The following is a 20,776-nucleotide window of genomic DNA, read 5'->3' on the forward strand; positions in this document are numbered from 1 at the left end:
ATCTTTTCCCTGTGCTGCCCTCAGTGTCGCACAGCATTGGTCTAGAAGGGGAGCCATATTAGTGGCCTGTGCAGGGTGAACACATAGGAGTCTGACCCCAGATAGAGGGTCTGGAGTTGTGGCCTATGGGATGGCCAACTTCACACTTGTGCATAAGGGTCTCAGCAGTGACTTTATGAGAATAATTAGGATTGTTATAGCATTTTGTCTTTAATTGAGCATCTAGGTCAGAGATTTTATCTACAATTATATAGTCAAAAATTCTCCTATTAAAAAAATCTCTCCTATTTTCTTTGTGGTATTCAAATAATAGATGATAATATGGATTTGGTCCTAGAGCTTTTTAAAAGATGAGATTTAAATGTCTGCAAATGTGTGACCTGTTAAGGAAGGAACTTGACAGAGCTAATATACTATACCAGTTTCACATTTTTAAATACATTTTGTCAAGTAGGACTGACGCGTGTGGACTCTTGAAAAGTAGGTTGCAGGGTGATGAGATGGGAGCAAACATCTAAAAACCTCAGACTTTTGACTTCAGATATGGATGATAATGATAGAAAAACAGATCCCTTCCTTCTAATAACACTAGAGGTTAAAAATATACATAATTGATAGTGACTAATATATTTAAATAGCCAAATATGTACTTCTCTTGTGTCAGTAGAAGATTTTTATTTTATTACTTGAGGTCATTTTGTCTCAGTTCTTGTTCAAATATAAACTGGATTCATATGACTTTTAATTTCATTGTCACTAATCTTCCTGAAATAATAAAAATTAGTTTTAAAAAGCATTGTGAAAAAGACATTTAGAAGATATGCTGAATTATTAATTATTAAATGTTATTAATTTTAAGATTTATCTCCTGTTTCCCCCTAGATTATCCTAAAAAACATGACTTTATGTAAAATCAAAATCAAAAGATGTAGAATGCATCAAATACTTTGGTGGTGTAACTAAGAATTTGATGTGATTAAGCAGAAATCTACTTTGCAAGAAGAATGTTTATATTACCTTAATTTCTGATGATTAATTTATATTAAGGTATTCTTTTTCATAGAAGGATCACTCCAATTCCTTTTCACCACTACTTCCACCCATTATCATATGTGACTAATGGTATTTTTTAATCTGAAGGGGAAAATTATCCTTAGGTCTTCAGTGGTATGGTTTAAGTATGTGTGTGTATGTGCATTTATCCCTGAAACAGATATTCATTACTATATACCAAAAGCCAGGCATGTAGAGATAAAAAGAGGAAATTTCTGCTTTTAAGGATGTTACAGTATCATCGAGGAGACAGGCATGAAGACAGATAATTACAAAGTAATGCAATAGTTGGTTTAATGGAGTTATACACAAAACACAGTTCCTGGAAATATAAACATCAAAGTTCTAGAAGGCATTTGCTTGAATGCTGTCTTAGGTACATATGTTTAAGAAGTATGTCCGAGAAGTCATGCAGGCAATGGCTAGAAGTCCTCACTTCTGCTCCTGGTGGACTTTTAGAGGGAGCAACACACCGTTAGATATCTTTTTGCTTTTCTGGTTTTAGCCACTGAGGAGTCTGGCAAAAAGCTACTCATGCTTTCATGAGAAGGATGACAGGCAAAGCCATGAAGATGGGAGACCAGTGTTCTCCCCCTTAAATAAACAACAGCTTCTTGTCTCTGACAGACATTAGGGCAAATTAAAATATTTGCACTTATCTGATAGATTTATTGAAATTTTATATGAACAATTGTGAATATAACACAGGCCAACCAGAGACTCTCAGGGAATTCATTACTATGGAGATCTAAATATCTCTCTGGGCTTGAAAGTGCTGGAATCTCTACATTTTAACTTTTTTCGTGGGATGAGAATCTTTAGAAATAAAAGCTGTGCTTTCCTCTTTCTTCAGCGAGACACCTTATCTTGCTGGTTTGGTTGTTATTGTGTTACTGTGCTCTGTGGTGTGTAGGTAGATGCAAGCTCAGCAGGAGGTGGTAGGAGACAGGACTACCTGTGGCCAGGTACCCTCGCTACTAGACAGTTGAACTGATAGGCTGCCTTTCCCTAGCCATGCATCATGCTGGTACACTTAGGGACCACTGAAGTTCAGAGTGTCCCCCACTCCACTTCTTCCCCTCCACAATTCAAATGTGTGGTTTTGATGATATTATCAAGGCTGTTAGTCAGATTCCCTCTCCTCCTTCCAACCACACACACACAGGCCTGCTGCCTGTGTCAGATGTCTCCAGAGGCAGCCGGTTTGACTGACAGGTGCCTGCTTGCCAGGGGGAGGAGGGGATTTTTCTATTTTTTGACTTTCCATCTCTGACTTTCTTATCCTCTGTCAGCACCTGCTGCTTCTCACCCTCGTTACCACTTCCAATTATCACCACCTCCAATACTGGCACGAACATGGTGGCTGCTCTCTGACACTTGTCCCCTTCTTTGTGCTTTTCTCACTGCTTATCTCTGTGGCTCCGTCTGCTCCTCATGCCCTTCACACAAGGATGGACTGGATCCTGGCTGGCTGGCACAGTCACCCTCTTCATTGTGGCGAACTGCTCGGTCAAAACATTTTGGATGTTATTCTCATTACTTTAGTTCATGTCAATGGTGTTCTCACTTTGCTTGCTTGCTTGCTGCACGGATTGAGTAGCTGGTTAATTCGTCACCTTGTTTCAGTAAAGGATTTAAGGAGACTTCTTTAATAATGCTCATTCGTTGCAGAGTGCCAACGAGCTTGTGATTGAATCCAAAAAGCCATTTTCAATGTTTGCAGAACATCCAAAATGAACAGCTACTTTTTGTAGAACCAAAATGTTCCAACACATAAGCTCAGCATCTATTTTAACAATGATATTTTGATTTACAATCCATTGTTCATTTTTCTTATTCCCTAGAGACAGCATGGTGAAGTAGAGAGTGCCTGGAGGAGTACCTCTGAGCCTAATCTTCTAATTCTCAACCCCTCGGTGACCTTAAGGAAGTTACTTCTCATTCTGACAGTCTTTTTATCTGCAGAATTAGTATCAGTTGATGAGTATTTTTTAGTGTATACTGCACTGTATTAGGTACTATAGAGATGGTACACAAAGTGTAAAACCTAAGATAAGCATGAAACGTTTATTCTCAGTTGAACTTGAGTGCATGCATTATCATAGGAGACAATAGTCAAGGAGACAAAAATCAAGGATATGAAGCAAAATTAAGAGTCTAGATTCAGGGCAGACTACCAATATTACAAAAGCTTGGGCTGAAGTGGTCAGGAATGGCTTCAGAAAGAATCAAAAGATTCAACATTTTGGAATGAACAGAGTTTTGCAGGTCATATAGGCATTACTCTGTGAAACTTAAATAAACAACAGCTTCTTTGACAGTCACTAGGGCAAATTAAAATATTTGCATATATCTAATGAATTAATTGAAATTTTACATGAACAATTGAGAATATAACACAGGCCAACAGAGACGCTCTGAATTCATTACAATGGGGACCTAAATATCTCTCGGGAGACTTAAATCTCTGTTTACAGAGCTGTAATGTAAACTAGACCCTGGTAGGAAGGTAGGAAGGATTTGAATTGGTGAGGGGCAGTTAAGAGTATGTTTGAGGATGGAAACAAAAAGATGAACATCCCAGAGGCAGGTGTAGAAGTCAAGAAATCCCCCAGGCTGGATGTGGTGGCTGATGCCTATAGTCCCAGCACTTTGAGAGGTTGAATTGGGAGGATTGCTTGAGGCCAGGAGTTTGAGACCAGCATGGGCAATATAGCAAGACCCTGTCTCTACAAAAAATTTAAAAATTAGCTGGGCATGGTTGTGCACACTTGTGGTCCCAGCTACTCGGGAGGCTGAGGTGGGCGGATCGTTTGAGCTCAGGAGTTCGAGGTTGCAGTGAGCTATGAACACACCACTGTATTCCAGCCTAGGTGACAGAGCAAGACCCTGTCTCCAAAATAAATAAATAAATAAATAAAAGAAAAAGAAAAATCTCCCACAACCTGGATGAACAGCAACATGTAGCTCCTGCAATCTGCCTATTAAAAAAGTCTCCTGAGTTTCCCACCTGCTGAGTAGGAGAGAAAAAATAACCAAATGTCCAATCTGTGCTTTGAATTAGTTTTTAAATTTTTGTTTTGTTTTTTGCTTACTACACAGATACTTATTCTCATTCAACAAGTGAATTGAGCAATCAATAAATTAAGTAATTAAGTCAATTAAGCAATTATGTGAGTTGACCAGGAAGGAAGGCTTGTCCTATATTATGGCAGGGATTTGGTCAACTGGTACAATGTCTGCATGCATCTTGAGCCGGTGTGTAAGGGGCTTTTGCTTTTTGATTCTTCCCCCCAGTATCCAAAAGGGCTCGGTGTCTCTGTGGCCTGCCTGTCTGCCACTATTCAGCACACTGCAGAAAGGCTGGAAGGCCAATCTCATTCATCTTAGTTTGATACTCTAAAGTAAATGTTCTTCTTAAGAAATACTCTCTCATTTGGATAAAATTGTTCAGGCTTTCGGGAAACCACCCTTTCCCCTGCTTTTCTCTGCAGCATCTGGGCACTGGGGGAGGGGAGCTTATGTGTCTCTGGAGGGTTGTCTTCTAGCTCTTCTGGTCTCTGGGTGACGTACTTTGTCTACTTGGGTGCTGCCAGCAGAAGTAACTTGATATTGGCTGATTTGCCTCTGTTAAAATCCCAGATGTGCTCCCTGGTGTACTTGGTTTCAGTTCCCACAGCTGCAGAGCTGACTGCCTGTGACATCCTCCATCCTGCTCATGGCACCAGCCTTGGTGCAGGCTGTCTGGCCCTCATTGCAGGGCCCACACGACGTGGGAGCTGAGGGTGGCTTGAGCAAGCTCTTTGCCCACACCATTCCACTTCTCAACCAGACTGGGCTATCCTAGATCTCCAAATAAAATAAACCTGGCAAGAACCCCCTGTCCTCAGTACTTCCTCACTTTCTTCGATCACATCTTGACTTTTACTTCCCTTCTGTTATTTCTTTCTTTTCCCAGGACAGTAAGCATCATGGCTTTACTGTTGACAGTGGGAGAACTTTCCTGTTTGCATGATGAGAGGACTATGATCAGAGTCCTTCAAGATGAATTAGGGAAATAAAGAAATTGAGCAAATCTTTCCTTTAGACAATTTCCCTTTTCCAAAATTCTGCTTGCAGAATCCCATTTTTCTTGCAAAAATCTGAACATTACTATGATCTTTTTCTTCGCACTCCTCTAAAATTTATCTTCTATCCCTCCCCCCTGAACACACCCACCCAACTCTATACTACACCACTCGCCTTCCAGACAGAGATATCCTGAGACAACCAGGGCAAAAATTTTGTCTTTGGAAATACAAAGAGAAGAGCACCTTAATAAATGTTAAAAAAAAATCCTTGATAGTATGGGAATACCCTTGATAGTACAGGAATAGCAGAATGATATATTTACAGGACAGTGAAGAATGAATCTGGGGAACAAAGGCAAGAAGGTTGGGTAGGCAGGGTGAGGCGGGCTATGACCGTCCCGGAAAGTCAGCCAGAGGAGTCTGGACCGATGGGATAAGCAGTAGGGGGAATATTGATTTTTTGTTTTTTAAGAGAAGCATGACATGGTAAAAGCAGAGTTTACACAGAGCAAGGTGCTGGGGATGGTTGCAAGGTCTAAAGAGGGGGAATCAGGAGCAGCCTGAGGCACTGGAAAGAGCAGGAATCAGTCAGATTCCAGATTCTAGGTTGAATCCCAGTTCTGCATGCGACTCTCTGTGTTACCTTGGGCAGTTTCCTTTGAGCTCAGTTTTCTTATTAATGAAACAGAGAAAATAATACCCATTTATAGCATCGTCAGGAGAATTAAATACGATAGTGCATCAAAAATAGTACATACTGACCAGGTGCTCGATAAAGCTTAGGTGCCTTCCCTGGCGCATCTCTGCTGGAAAGCTGCTGTACAATCCAGCTATGATTTGATAAAGATCTGGAGCTGGTGCTGGCAGTGAGAATTGGAAGGACGCGTCCAGTGCAAGAAACATTCCAAAGGAGAAGCCTCAGAACTTTGTGACTGACAGGATCAAGACAATGAATCATAGATGACCTGGAAATTTTTAAACTTGAAAAGCAAGCAACCTGAGATAATACAAATGTTAGGAGGGGGAGCTGGTTTAAGGGAGAAGGTGATTGTGGGCATTTTAGAGTGACCAGGGAACAGATAGTTGTGCATATGAGCCCTAAGGTCAGGTCCAGGAAGAGATTTGGGAACTTAGTAGAATAGATATTTATTGAGTACCTACTTTCTGTGGGGCACTGGGCTATCCTCTGCTGATAAAGATAAATAAAACATGACCTTACTATCCAGGAATGTGTGCTATAGTGGCACCTATGAGGGGATATTTATTAATACCCTCTTTTTTTAAAAAAAAAAAAGGATTCAGACATCTTAAAACAGGTTTAAAACATATAGGATAATTGGTTTAAAATCTGTATGAGGGCCGGGCGCGGTGGCTCACACCTGTAATCCTAGCACTCTGGGAGGCCGAGGCGGGCGGATTGTTTGAGCTCAGGAGTTCGAGACCAGCCTGAGCAAGAGCGAGACCTCGTCTCTACTAAAAATAGAAAGAAATTATATGGACAGCTAAAAATATATATAGAAAAAATTAGCTGGGCATAGTGGCACATGCCTGTAGTCCCAGCTACTCGGGAGGCTGAGGCAGGAGGATAGCTTGAGCCCAGGAGTTTGAGGTTCCTGTGAGCTAGGATGATGCCACGGCACTCACTCTAGCCCGGGCAACAGAGTGAGACTCTGTCTCAAAAAAAAAAAAAAAAAATCTGTATGAGGAATCATTTGAAAAAAGGAGAAAGACTGTGCCAGAAATTTGGGATAAGATAGTAATGGTAATTGAACACTTTTAGATCGAAGCTAAATTCCTGAATACCCTGGGCCAAAAAGAAAAAAAAAAAAGTGAGGGTTATATAGTTTATAGTATTAGATTAAAGGATAAAAACTCATTTGGAGAGAGATGCTTCCTGATACACAATTCTAGGATCACTTTAGCACTTGAATTCTCATAAAAGGTACAGTGAATACTATACTGAACAATTTCTTTAACTTGTTAATTGCAGTTTTTGAGAAGATAGGGTAACCTTTTTTAAATTCCTTCATAAGAGCAAGATTATGACATTAAACGGTCACTGTTGAAGGCATTTCTGTAGGCTGCTTACTTGGTTCAGCTAAGTAGCTTCCTGGAGATGTAATTTTAAATATAATAGTAATAAAGCATAGAGAATCTAAATTAATGTAAGGCTACTTATCCCTTAACCTTTGCTGCTCAAACGTGTGGTCTCAACTTCATTTTTGGCAGGGCCAGAGTGACCTCTGTAGTCCGGGGTCCAGGATAGCTCCATTGTTTTTATACTGGAAGTTCCCAACCCTTAACGTGCATAGGAATTGTAAAGGATGCTTATTTAAAGTGCATGTTCCAGGACCTCACCATAAGAGATTCTGATTTAGTTCATGTAGAATGAGGCTCAGAAATCTGATTTTAACAAACACTCCAAGTGACCTTGAGGCAGGTGGTCCACAGGTCACACATAGACCCTGCCGGAGGTCAGATGAGTTGATGGAAAAGTTGTGAAAACTGAGGAGTGTTACTTGTGTTTTTGCTTCTGAATAGAGTGGAGCAGAGGGTTCCCTATGGCTACACCAAAATATTTCTCAGAAATAACTTTTCATCTGCTTAAGTGTTTGGACAAATTCTAAGACCCTAGAAATGATAGGAAAAATATATATATATTTTTTGCCTTAAAATGTATGGTCAGTGTCTTAGTTCATGCTCCATAACAAAATTCCGTGGACTGGGTGACTTAAAAAACAGACGTTTATTTTCTCTCAGTTCTGGAAGGTAGAAATCTGAGATCAGGATGCCAGCATGTTTGGTTTCTGGTGAGGGCTCTCTTCCTGGCTTGCAGATGGCATTTTCTTGATGTGTCCTCACATAGCAGGTGGGAGGGTGGGAAGGAGCAAGCTCTCTGGTGTCTCTTCTTATAAGGGCACTAATCCCATCATGAGGGCCCCACCTTCATGATCTCATTTGAACCTAATAATCTCCCAAAGGCCTTATCTCCAAATACTATCACACTGAGGCTTAGGGCTTCAACATATAAATTTTGTGAGGATAAAATTCAGTCCATAGCAGTCAGATATTACTAGTCATCATGTTAGCCAAAAAGGAGCTTAAACATGCCCCTTGTAGATCATCTGATTTTAGGTCAGTGGTGCTTCAATGCTCTTACCAGAAAGAGGTCCCTGCAGACTGTACTCTTGCAGTGCTGAATGAGTTGACCTATTGGATGGGGATCTGAAGGTAGGAAAATTCCAGGGAAAATGATTTTAGTGCTAGCATTCCTAGAGTTAAGCATTCTCTCCCATTTACCTTCATTCCTTCCTTGTTTCTCATACTAGATGCATTGTCAAGACCAGCTGAGATTGGGGCCATGTTTATGCACCATGAATGATGTGAATGTTGACTCATACCATTCCATCAGTCTAGATTAATGAAATTTATCTTAGTACAAGGATAGTTAAAAATAAAAAGACAGTTTTGTGGATTCACCATGAAGATAAGTAGCATTAAGTCAGCTCTTTTATTTTGAAATAGGAATATAGTTTATTCTAATTGAGATATCTGACTTCACACTTAACTCAGTGTTAGAATATTTTAAAGACAAAATAAAAATTACTCATATACTTTGTGTTGTATAGTACTAAAATCACACATTTCAGTTCAAATATACAATATGGAGATATGAGTTCTGAGAGAAATATTAAGAAAAACTTAAAAATACTAAGAAATGCAAATAAAAATTCATGAAAGAATCATTTCCTAGTATTCTCAAACCAGTCTCTTTTGGGGTAAATGGTGGTGGTTTTATAAATGATTTTCCTTGTAGGTAGCAGTTATTAAATTTAAAAAGTCCTTCCACCAAAATGTGACACTTAATAAGAGTTTATTTCCCAAAGATAACCTTCTGAGTATAAATTGACATTCTGCTGACATATATACTCTGCATATATATTCTCTCTTATAGATATATAATCTTTTATACAACATGGAAATTCTAGCCATTTGAAGAGTACCAGTCCATAGCTTAATAGTAAAAACCTTAACCTGATGAAGTCAATACCATTAATAGTAATAAAATGTACTCATTTATTACAATAATATTTACAAGATTTGTTTAAAATCCATGTCACATAGAGTTTGGTCTTGAAACAAAGTTCTCTTCTGTGCAGTTCAGTGAATGCTATTTCCCAGTTGTTTTCCACCTAAAAATCATCATCATACCGACACACACAAAGCACATGGAGACCCCTACCCAGCCTTGCACACCCCTGGTCTCCTACACATGCCACACACCATACACCCCACTCCACACCCTACCCTACACGTCACACCCTACTCTTAACAGCCAAATATATGGCATTTATTTAGCTTCAGAAAGATGATAATGTAATGGCTGCCAATAAGGACCTGCATTTTAACATTTTTGTCAACTAAGGGATTAAAAGAAATAAAAATGTCAAGCGTTAATTTTACTTTTAATAAAAATATTCAAACTGTGGTTAAAACTATTCAAAATGTGCAAGAGAGTGTACGTGAAAAGTAAAAGTCCCTGTTCCCCTGCAGCTCCTCAGTGCCAGTCCTCAGAGCCCCAGATATAACTACAATTAAAAGCTTTTTGCGTTCATTTCAAGAAACTACTACAAACACGTGTGTGTATATAAAATGAATATGTATGTTTATTTAATTTTTAGAAGTTGATGACCTGACACTAGTTGAGCAGTTAGAATTGGGTGCCAGTCACAGCACTCTCTGCCCTTGGATAAATAAACAAGCGTCTCTGGGGATCTCTTTGGTGTCCTTTCCTCTGTAGACCTGGGTTTGCCCGGCCACATTTGCTTCAGTGTCTCTCTGGGAAACCTTCTGCCAGTGGCTTCTGTGCCTGTTTTTGGTTTGGGGCCCTCAGAGCTGAGAACAGAGTGGGGACTGGTAACCACTGATTCCTCCTGCCAGGGAAGCTTCCCAATTTCATTGTCCACCTCAGCCCCCCAGGGAGGCCAGCATCTTCTCTAATTACTTTCCAACTCCTGACTCTAGCAATACGGTTTTTTCAATAATAACAGATATTTCTGGAATATATATTCCAGAAATCAAGCATTTTTTTCCCCAACCATTCACGTTTTTGTTTTGTTTTGAGACAGAGTCTTTCTCTATCACCGGGGCTAGAGTGCACTAGCATGATCATAACTCACTGCAATCTCAAACTCCTGGGCTCTGCCTCAGCCTCCCAAGTAGCTGGGACTACAGGCAGCTGCCACCATGCCAGGCTAATTTTTCTATTTTGTGTAGAGATGGGGTCTCGCTCTTGCTCAGGCTGGTCTCTAACTCCTGGCCTCAAGCAATCCTCCTGCTTTAGCCTCCCAGAGTGCTAAGATTATAGGCTTGAGTCGCTGAGCCCCACCCAATCGTTCACTTTTAACTTTGACATATTTGCTTCAAAAGTCAGTAGTGTGAGAAAAGCTTTATCTGGTACTTTTTGGTACAACTCATCACCACGACACCCAATCACAGCTTTTTAAAAGGAAGTTATCTTGAATGGACAAGGCCAAAGTAAAGATGCAGATGTGTGCATTTGTGCAATATGTCAATAGCCACTGAAATATTGTCCAGCTCATTGAAATATTACAGATAGTGACAATGTCAAAATTATATTGTTTATTTAGCATTGTTTTTCAGAGGCTCAGAATTTCTGGAAAAACTTTATTCATGAGCTCATGAGGAAAATCTTGAGAACTTTATAAATTTCCATTTTACAGCTGGAGTGAGGAAGCACAAGGAAATGAAATTATTTACCTAACATCAAAGAAATTAAGATGGGAACTCAAATCACTGCACACATCAGTTAATGATGTGACTTTTATTATTCAGCTAAATCTCAACTAATGTGGTTGGTGTTAGGATTTCAGTGAGCATTAATCTGGATATACAATTAATGCCCAGTTGCTTTAATCACAAAATAATGCTAGTGATTTTTAAACCACAAATCAAACCATATCCTTTTAGTTCAAAGAGGCAAATATATACTTATTACAAAGGCACAGCTATTTTCAATAACATAAATCTAGGTTGATGCTCAGACTTTATAATTGCTAAATCTTGTCTGTCTTTGAAAAGATGAATCCTGTAATTTGGAAGGGGATACCCTTAAGAGAAAAAGATAATAAAACTAAGATCCTGCAAGATGATACTTGGCCTAAATACTGGGGTGTTTTGTTGTTGTTAATGATTTTATTTAGTTAAAAGTTTTCAATGACTTGAGAGGACTGTTCTTGCCTAATTCTTCAAAATATTAGCTTCTTTTAGCCTTTAAGCCTAGTGCTTTGGTGCCAAGCACCTGCTAGTCTCTATTTCCAAGACTTTTAAGAGCATAAGTAAGGTTATTGCCACAAGGTACGATGAGGTCCATCTTTACCAGAGTCACAAGAGAGGCTTGGATGTGTGGAGATTGTTTTTATTATTATTCCATCTGAATGCCATTTTCTAGAGAACAGGATCTCCTGTTCCGAACTAGCAGCTCCTCTCTGGGATAAAACAGCCCATGTTAGATGCAGGTGTCAGTTTCAAGGGCGTCATCAGCAACCGACTCATTTGCAACTGACCCGGCCCCCTGCAGGCCACCGGTCTGCAGACAGGGCCCCTGGTATGCGGGAGGAAGCAATATACCCTAATATTCTACAGTTGTTTTATCGTTGCTGCTGATTAGGTCCATGGACGGAAGCCCATCCCTGAGGCGCATGACGGTGATGCGGGAGAAGGGCCGGCGCCAGGCCGTCCGGGGCCCGGCCTTCATGTTCAACGACCGGGGCACCAGCCTCACGGCGGAGGAGGAGCGCTTCCTGGACGCCGCCGAGTACGGCAACATCCCGGTGGTGCGCAAGATGCTGGAGGAGTCCAAGACGCTGAACGTCAACTGCGTGGACTACATGGGCCAGAACGCGCTGCAGCTGGCCGTGGGCAACGAGCACCTGGAGGTGACCGAGCTGCTGCTCAAGAAGGAGAACCTGGCGCGCATTGGCGACGCCCTGCTGCTCGCCATCAGCAAGGGCTACGTGCGCATCGTGGAGGCCATCCTCAACCACCCCGGCTTCGCGGCCAGCAAACGCCTGACCCTGAGCCCCAGCGAGCAGGAGCTGCAGGACGACGACTTCTACGCCTACGACGAGGACGGCACGCGCTTCTCGCCCGACATCACCCCCATCATCCTGGCGGCGCACTGCCAGAAGTACGAAGTGGTGCACATGCTGCTGATGAAGGGCGCCAGGATCGAGCGGCCGCACGACTATTTCTGCAAGTGCGGGGACTGCACGGAGAAGCAGAGGCACGACTCCTTCAGCCACTCGCGCTCGAGGATCAACGCCTACAAGGGGCTGGCCAGCCCGGCGTACCTGTCTTTGTCCAGCGAGGACCCGGTGCTCACAGCCCTGGAGCTCAGCAACGAGCTGGCCAAGCTGGCCAACATAGAGAAGGAGTTCAAGGTAAGCTGTGCACTCCACCCCGGCTGCTCCGCGCGCCCACCCTCTTCGCGGCTGCTGCCCGGCCCCTGCCGTAATTTGCTCCAGAATCAGTTTTGTCCAGTGGATTTAAAATCTCGAGGAATTGGGAGTGTCGTCCAGAGCTGATCTGATGTTTTCTTTTACCCTCTCAATGATGGTGCTGTGGTAAATTCACTTTGGGGATGTGTATACAGTACCCTGGGTCAGATAACTATAATTATGGAGCACTCTATGTTCTAGGTAAGCATTAAAACCAAAGACGCCTTCCCCCTTTTATTAAAAGGAAAGATTTGGTGTGAAGTTCTCCCTTTCATATTCTTCCTCCTGTCTTGTAGATAGTTGTATGGTGGCACCCAACACAGTAGTATTAGGTTTTTGGTTTGTTTGTTTGTTTATTTGTTTATTCCCCCGATGGGGTGCACGGTTCCTGGAGCTATGGCAATACCAGGTCCATGGGAGGAGTGGACGGAGCAAGTTCGTCTTCCATCTCTCTGTAGCAGTATTAGTTTTGAGTGCACTGTCCATTGACCCAAATATTTGTATATCCCTTTAGAATGAAAAGTCAAAAGACAAATATAAAATACTGTGAAAGTAATTTCACTAATGTGACAAAAATACCTCTCCTTGAATTCCACAAATATATATTCAGAGTGGTAAGCCATAGATGTCAGGTCAACGAAGAAATAGGAGGACAGCAACATTGTTTGTTTTAATGGACTGTTTTTTTCTTTTTAATCAGTGAACATTTTTTCTGGACATCATCTCCTGTCAAACAGTATTATTTATTTTTATAAAAATTATATATTAATGATAGACCATTTTTATTTTTTAATCAATTGGTACATCCTCCTGTGCATTTTGAACAGTTCTAGCTACTAAAACTGAAGCAAAGATTATTCTGTAGTTCTGGCCAAAATCATTCAGACTCTTTTCGGCAGGTTCTTGTCTCCCATTTTCTGCCGAAGAGGATGATTGTAGAAACCGATTTCTTGAATTATTTTCCAGATGCTAACTTAATCTTTTTAGTTTAGTGTTGTAGGGTCAGATCACAGAAAGAATGATTATTCTGTCGTTCACATCTTAATACGGTTTTCATACTTAAGTGAGATTCACACAAATGTAACTAGCAATATAAGTCAGGGTAAGAAAAATCTTACCCTGGGGTTGCAAGAAAATGGTGGGAAAGTGGTCCCTCCCCCACCTTTTCATACACACTAAATTCCATAGATATTCATCAACCCTTATCTTGTCCTGGTGGAGATCTAGCCTTAGTATAATTTTATTTGTTAATCCATTAGTTTTTTTCTGTTATAAAAAATATTTTTTTAATGTGGGAAAATACAAAAAGCAAAATAAATATCACCCTATATCTACTCCTTTTGAAGAGATTCATTATGTGGTATTTGAATAGATTTATCTCCTTGGACCCAAAATGAGTTTTCTTTTTTTTTTTTTTTGAGACAGAGTCTTGCTGTGTCGCCCAGGCTAGAGTGCCGTGGTGTCAGCCTAGCTCACAGCAACCTCAAACTCCTGGGCTCAAGCAATCCCCCTGCCTCAGACTCCCAAGTAGCTGGGACTACATGTGGGAGCCACTGAGGCCTGGCTAACTTTTTTTTTTTTTTTTCTATTTTTAGTAGAGATGGGGTCTTGCTTTTGCTCAGGCTGGTCTCGAACTCCTGGCCTCAAGCAATTCTCCCGCCTTGGCCTCCCAGAGTGCTAACAAAATGAGTTTTTTTAAAGATAGAATTCGGATAGAGCAAGTTGAAAACTTCAAATTCTATTTAGAGAGAGTATAAAAGCATTCAGGTAAAATGCTTCTAAATGTAACTTCATTATTTTGAGACAGTAATAAAAATATAATTCTAAATTTGTTTATTTGCCACAATTTCAAATGTCTTATGTAACTTGTTTTTATGAATTTCACTTGATATATACGGAAAGTCTGCAAAAGAGATTCTATAAAAGAGAATATTTTCTAAGATTATATTTTAATAATTTACTAAAGATGGTGATGTTTTGCAATTCTATCCAGAGAAGTCATCTCAGTGAAGCAGTGGTAAGAGAATTTGTTATTCATAGTTTTTCCCTGAAGCTGGCTAAATCCATATTGGTAATGCTTAGAATCTCCTTTACTCTGACTTAAAGGCTCACCTCTGATAACCTTTCGAAAATGAGAAAATATCACAAGAGGCAAAAAGAGGCGAAAACACAACTGAGCTCTAGAGGACATCCATAAAGCTGCCAAATATCTAAGGATATGCAAAAATCATCTAAATCTCCAAGTCCTTTTTCCTGGATTATGTGAAAAGCACTTGTGTAGCATAGCCGTCTCTGAGCCAAAATTAGAACAGTTGTTCAGCAGTTACGGTCTCTGAGGACTGCAAGTCTCTCTCCCCTAGCTGCGTGTGCCTTCTTTCCCCCCATTCTTACCTGTTCTTATTATTCCTTTCTTATCTACCTTCCTTTCACCTCTTTGCCCTCTCATCCCAGGCTCATGTCCATCTGTCAGGGCTGTAGACAGACAGAGAAAATAGTGCTTTCATAGCACTGACCCAGAGACTCTGAGCTCTGAAAGGGCAGTGGAAGTGAAGCTCATTTCTGAGGCAAGCAGGTAACCTAATTTGCCCTCTTCCATGATGTTCGCTGTTTTCTTTCCACAGGGAGTTTGAGCTCAAAGTACTAGCCTTGAAATGAAAAAATAGATAATGTGTTCCCTAGTGGAAAAGAGGTGACTTTTTTTTTCCTTTTCAAACACTTATACCTATTTTATCATATCAATGGCCTATAATGTCTAGTACCTCACCCTGAAATTGGCATCATTTAGGTGCTCCAGAGAAGATTCTCGGCTGTGCAGTTTCAAAAGTTCCTTGAGGAATACTGTGGGCTTGGGACCGAAATATAAAGGTCATTACTTTAAGAGGTGAAACATTCTAGGATATAGATTTAGATAAATTAATGGAGGACAGCTCAGTGACAGTTTATTAAAGAAATATTCTGGATGTGCAAATGCTGTCCGAAGCTATTCTGAGAAACAGAATATTGGACAGGATGGACTCTAGGTCTAATCCTCCAAATGTCAGTGGCAAGGAAGCCAGTCATTTATTAAGCTGTGAGAACACAAATTGAAATTTCCTGATTCTGACAGAGTCAATCATGCACTTTTTAAAAAAAACAACAAAAGAATAAAACATTTGCCTGCCCCGTGCCTCAGTTTTCCTGTCCTTAAAGTAGAAAAGCACTTCTAATTTATATCACACTAGAGCTGTAAAGAAGAAGAAAATAAATATAATCCAAAAGCAAGATAAGGATTTTATAGCAGGAAGATAGTCTAGGTGTCATCTGGTTATAGAGCCCTTTCAGTTTGCAAATGACAAGACAAAGGCTATAGCCAACATCCCATCTGCTAAGCCAAGATTTGAGTGTCTTGGGTCCCAGTCCTAGGTATTATATCTAATATAATGTACCTGGTAATACTGAGGCACTTCTATAGCATTTAATGTGTTCCAAGCATGTTCTAGGCATTTAATCCTCATAGTACAAATGTTAGGTAGGATTATTCTCATCAGAGAGGTTAAGTGAATTCCATAAGATCACACAGCTAATAAGTGGTAAAAGCAGTATCTGAGCTCAGAAAGTCTGGCTTCAGATTCTATGCTTTTAACTACTATAGTATCCTGCCTCTTTTGTTGTTAGGGAAAGGGCCTAACAGAATTAAGCCTGTTTAGAATTGAATTTCAATTTTCCTCTTAAGGATAAAAAGGGATTAGGATGATGATTGAATCATATATATTAAAAGGAGTATGCAGAAACCTGTTGATAGGTTGTGATGAAGCCTGAACTTCATTATTCTTCATCTGGCATGAGCAGATCCTCAGGGTTTTGAATTCCTGCTTTGTCATCTGTGCAATAGGTCTCCCTGTTAGCCTTGCAGAGGGCCGTGGGAATGGAGGAGTGATACAATAAAGACCAGTAAGCCAAACTAAATTAGGAGAAGATTATTAGAAATGTAGACCATACAAATGGTCTGAGTTGTAAAGTAACCTGAGGCAGGACCTCGTGGTGGAACTAACAGTCAATGCAGACTTCAGGTAGATAGTTGCTTTTGCACCTGAGGAGAGGCTGTCTTTAGCTGGAGCTCTCCATCTTTCCCTAAGAGCTCTGCACATGTTTAAAAAATGACATTGGTCTCCAATCATTGTAATAAAATAAATTGCCATTATCTCTAGCTTTGACTATTTTCTGCACTTGGGCAACAGACTTCTTCCAGTGGGAAATGTTTAAATGGTTACGAAAACAAAGTGTTGTCCTTGAGACTTGTATGGTTACCAGCTTTTTATTTCCTGACTGATCTTTCAGTGGATGTGGAAAAAATATGCAGCTTTCTTTAAAACTGGCCGATTTAAAGATTATAATTTTTAAAGGTAATTAATCATTATTTAGGTATTACTGAAGAAGTGGGTACTAAGTTTTCTTCAATGCATAGAAAGCTCTCTTTTATTTCTGATTAATGAAGAAGTAGCCATCCTATGTTGTACCAAATCTTAAGGAACAGTCTGAACTAAAGAATAACATGAGGAAATTTCATCCACAAAATTGTATTAAAAGGAGAGCTTTATATGGAAACAGGCATGGATTTAATACTTCTTCTGGATGCTATAATAAAATATTTCATTAGTCTTTCAGGAATGGAAAGCAGATGGATATTTAACTGACACTCTGCATAGAAACCAGAGACTGAACATTTTATTAATTTTATCAGTTGCATGGTACCAACTTGAATGGAAACCAAAGATTGAAGTTTTATTCATTTTATCTGTTCCCTTATGAGGGGAAAAGGATTAACTGTAACTGTTCTTTATCTGAATTTCTGATATCTGAAATGGAAACTATTCTAGCCTTTAAACAATCTCTCCTCTTCTTGTTTATTTTAGTTGGTGATGTGGTTTTGCCCATTAAAGCAAATTAATTATTTAAGGGAAAAAAATGGAATTCTTCATGTCTTTTTTTAATGTCTGATTTTTGGAAGCCCAGAATTCTGCTGTGCTAAGTATTGTGGAGTTACGTAGGTACATACAGTGTTTCAGGACATACTAAAACGAGGAATTCAGTTTTTCTTGTGTACCAAATTAGATAATTGTTAATTAATTTATTAAATTAAATTACTAAAGTTAATATCTGGTTAACTTTCCTAATGGGCTAGAATTAGTGAAAGTCATAAAAGTAGAATCGGGGTTTCCAAAAGCGAAACATTTCCCCAAGAGACAGTCGTTGGTACCTTGACTGGAGCCCATGGGCTAGAAATGAAGCTCCATTCAGAAGGTGACAGGAAAAGCTACCAGCTGACTTCCTTACACCAGTCCCTGGCACTGTATAAATATGCAAATGAAATTAAAGATTCACAGATTATTTTTAGCGAGGTGTTAGTTCCAGTGGCCTGGAAATTTTTCTCTCAGGTATTGATATTCTGTAACCCTTGAGAATTCAATTACATGTAATCAGACATTTCTCTCCTTCCAGCTCCACGGGGTGTGATAATATGCCCTTCATACAAACTAGGAAAAAAACCCTCTCTATCCCGGTGGGTACCTACCTACCTCTGTACATTCACTATAAACCAGTCATTCTCAAGCATGTATTAGAATCACCTGGAGGGTGTGTTAAAACAGAGATTGCAGGGCCCTTCCTCAGTTTCCAAATCAAGACATCTGGGGTGAGGTCTAAGAATTTGCATTTATTTATTTATTTTTTTATTTTTATTTTTTTGTAGAGACAGAGTCTGTCACCCAGGCTAGAATGTGGTGGTGGGATCATAGCTCACTGTAACCTCCAACTGCTGGGCTCAAGCCATACTCCTGTCCCAGCTTTCTGAGTAGCTGGGAGTGGCCTTCCGAGTAGGTCACTACACCCAGCTAATGAGAATTTGCATTTCTAACACATTCCCAGGTGCTATTGATGCTGCTGGTGTGCGGACTACTCTTTGAGAAGCAATATTTCCAAGAAGGCAAGGGATAGTAAGCTGGACAAGTTATTTTCACTGTGAACCTAAATAACAGAAAGAAAAGAAAATGATATTTATTTGGGACTAGGACATTGAAACGGTACTAAGCGTGCCATTGTAAACTATGTGTGTATTGAAGGAGGTAAAGGAAGACAAAGGTTTTTAAAGGAAAAATGAGGAGGATTATGTAATCACTTTGAGATAATTATCCCTGGCTACAAGGATCAATAACAAGGGTGGATAGGCAGTTGCTGGGCAGATATCCTTGCAGAAGTATTTTTTTACATAAGGTTGTGATGGCCTTTGTGCAAAATTGCAGTTTTTTCAGAGTCTTTTGTGATAGTTTCTATCAGGCATTCATGCATGAGAACCCTCACTTCATGGCCTGCCTTGACTCTTTTTCTCAGGGTTTTGTTTTTTGTTTTTTTTTTTTAACACAAGTGACTCCATTTTGATTATGACACTTTTCATATCCCATAACTGATATTCTTTGTCAAATTGCCATTTCAGAAAAATTACCATTTTGGAAAAATTTCCATTGTAGAAATGGTCTTGTATTGGCTTTAAAAGAACTATTGTTTGTTCTCTGTGATCTTTTGGTCTTTCAGTATTGGCATTTAGCCAACATTGCTTAATACAAACCAGTAACTTATGTGCATACAATTTTTTAAAGTAAATTTGTAAAAATTTTTAATTGACATATAATTATATGTTTATGATTATAATTATATGTTTATGAGGTACGTATGATATATAATTATATGTTTATGAGGTACGTATGATATATAATGTGGAATGATTAAATCAAACTAATTAATATATCTATCACCTCACTTAACGTTTTCTGTAGTGAAACATCTGAAATTTACTCTCTCAGCAATTTGGAAATATACATTATTATAACTATAGTCAGCATGCTGGGGAAATAGATCTCAAAAACTTATTCCTCCTATCTAACTGAAACTTTGTACCTTTTGACTAGTATCTCCCCATTCCCTCCCCACTCCCACCCCCACCCCCAGCCTCTGGTAACCACTATTCTACTCTCTACTTCTATGAGTTTGACTTTTTTAGGTTCCACATATTAGTGAGATCATGTACATACCATTTTCAGAGCTGTCTCATATGGTTGGGCTGGTTGCAGAAGGAAACCTGGCTAAGGAGGTGGGTGGGGGCAAATCTAGCTTGTACCTGACTCAACAAGCCTTGCATCCACGTAGGGGCTACAGCTTTCTACCCAGAAAAAGGGACACCTTTTTCTAATTCTCACAAACCCTAAACACTTTCCATTGAATGAGAATAAATTCTTTGTATTAAGCACTAAACCTCTTGTTCTTAGAATGACTATCGGAAGCTCTCCATGCAATGCAAAGACTTTGTAGTGGGTGTGCTGGATCTCTGCCGAGACTCAGAAGAGGTAGAAGCCATCTTGAATGGAGATCTGGAATCAGCAGAGCCTCTAGAGGTGCACAGGCATAAAGCTTCATTGAGTCGTGTCAAACTTGCCATTAAGTATGAAGTCAAAAAGGTGAGTGGGCCCATTTTCATCCAGCACCATAGTAGAATAAACATGTGGTATCAACTATGCCATAATCCCAGGAAATGTTTTAAAATTAAAATAGAAGCTATTGATATTTTTTTTTTCTTCACAACAGAGGTTAAGTGAAGATTCATAGTAAAGTTCCAAGTTAAATGTCTAGCTTCTGGTCCTTTCCACTTTTTACCCATGTGGGACCTTGGAAAAGTTATAAATCTTTAAGTTTCAGTTTCCTCATATAAAAGGAAGATAATATCTCTTACCTCTCTCAAGGCTTTAGTGAAATTTAAATAGATTAAGATATGCAAAAACACTCTATAAACTGTTAATTGCAATACAGTTAATAATAATGATATTTGTTACTTGTATACACTTTTGTAAGGCACTGTTACATACATTCTTATGTTAATCTTTGCAGCAAGCCTATGTTACTGTTTATTTTACCTATAAAATAGGTAAGATACATGATGAGGTTTCTATTCTACAAGGAAACTGAGGTGTGTCAAGGTTAATGATGCATCTTAGGTCACACAGCTATGGAGTTGGTCATGCAGGTGCCAGAAATAAAAATGATTATTTTTTACTCTGATTACTACAGAAAAAAACTGTTATGTGTATATATCTGGTAACGTGAATG

General features: G+C 39.6%; 1 protein-coding gene across 1 annotated transcript in view; it reads left to right on the plus strand.

Annotated features, from left to right (window-relative positions):
* The window catches only part of TRPC3 (transient receptor potential cation channel subfamily C member 3), a 60,877-nt gene that overhangs the window by 7,343 nt on the left and 32,758 nt on the right, over positions 1-20,776 (plus strand). The window contains exons 2-3 of the mRNA XM_045552330.1: positions 11,815-12,586; positions 19,942-20,130. Of these exons, the coding sequence (XP_045408286.1) occupies positions 11,815-12,586; positions 19,942-20,130 (961 nt within the window). The remainder of the gene's footprint in view (positions 1-11,814; positions 12,587-19,941; positions 20,131-20,776) is intronic.

The sequence above is a fragment of the Lemur catta genome, chromosome 5 (assembly GCF_020740605.2).
Source record: "Lemur catta isolate mLemCat1 chromosome 5, mLemCat1.pri, whole genome shotgun sequence".
Lineage (NCBI taxonomy): Eukaryota > Metazoa > Chordata > Mammalia > Primates > Lemuridae > Lemur > Lemur catta.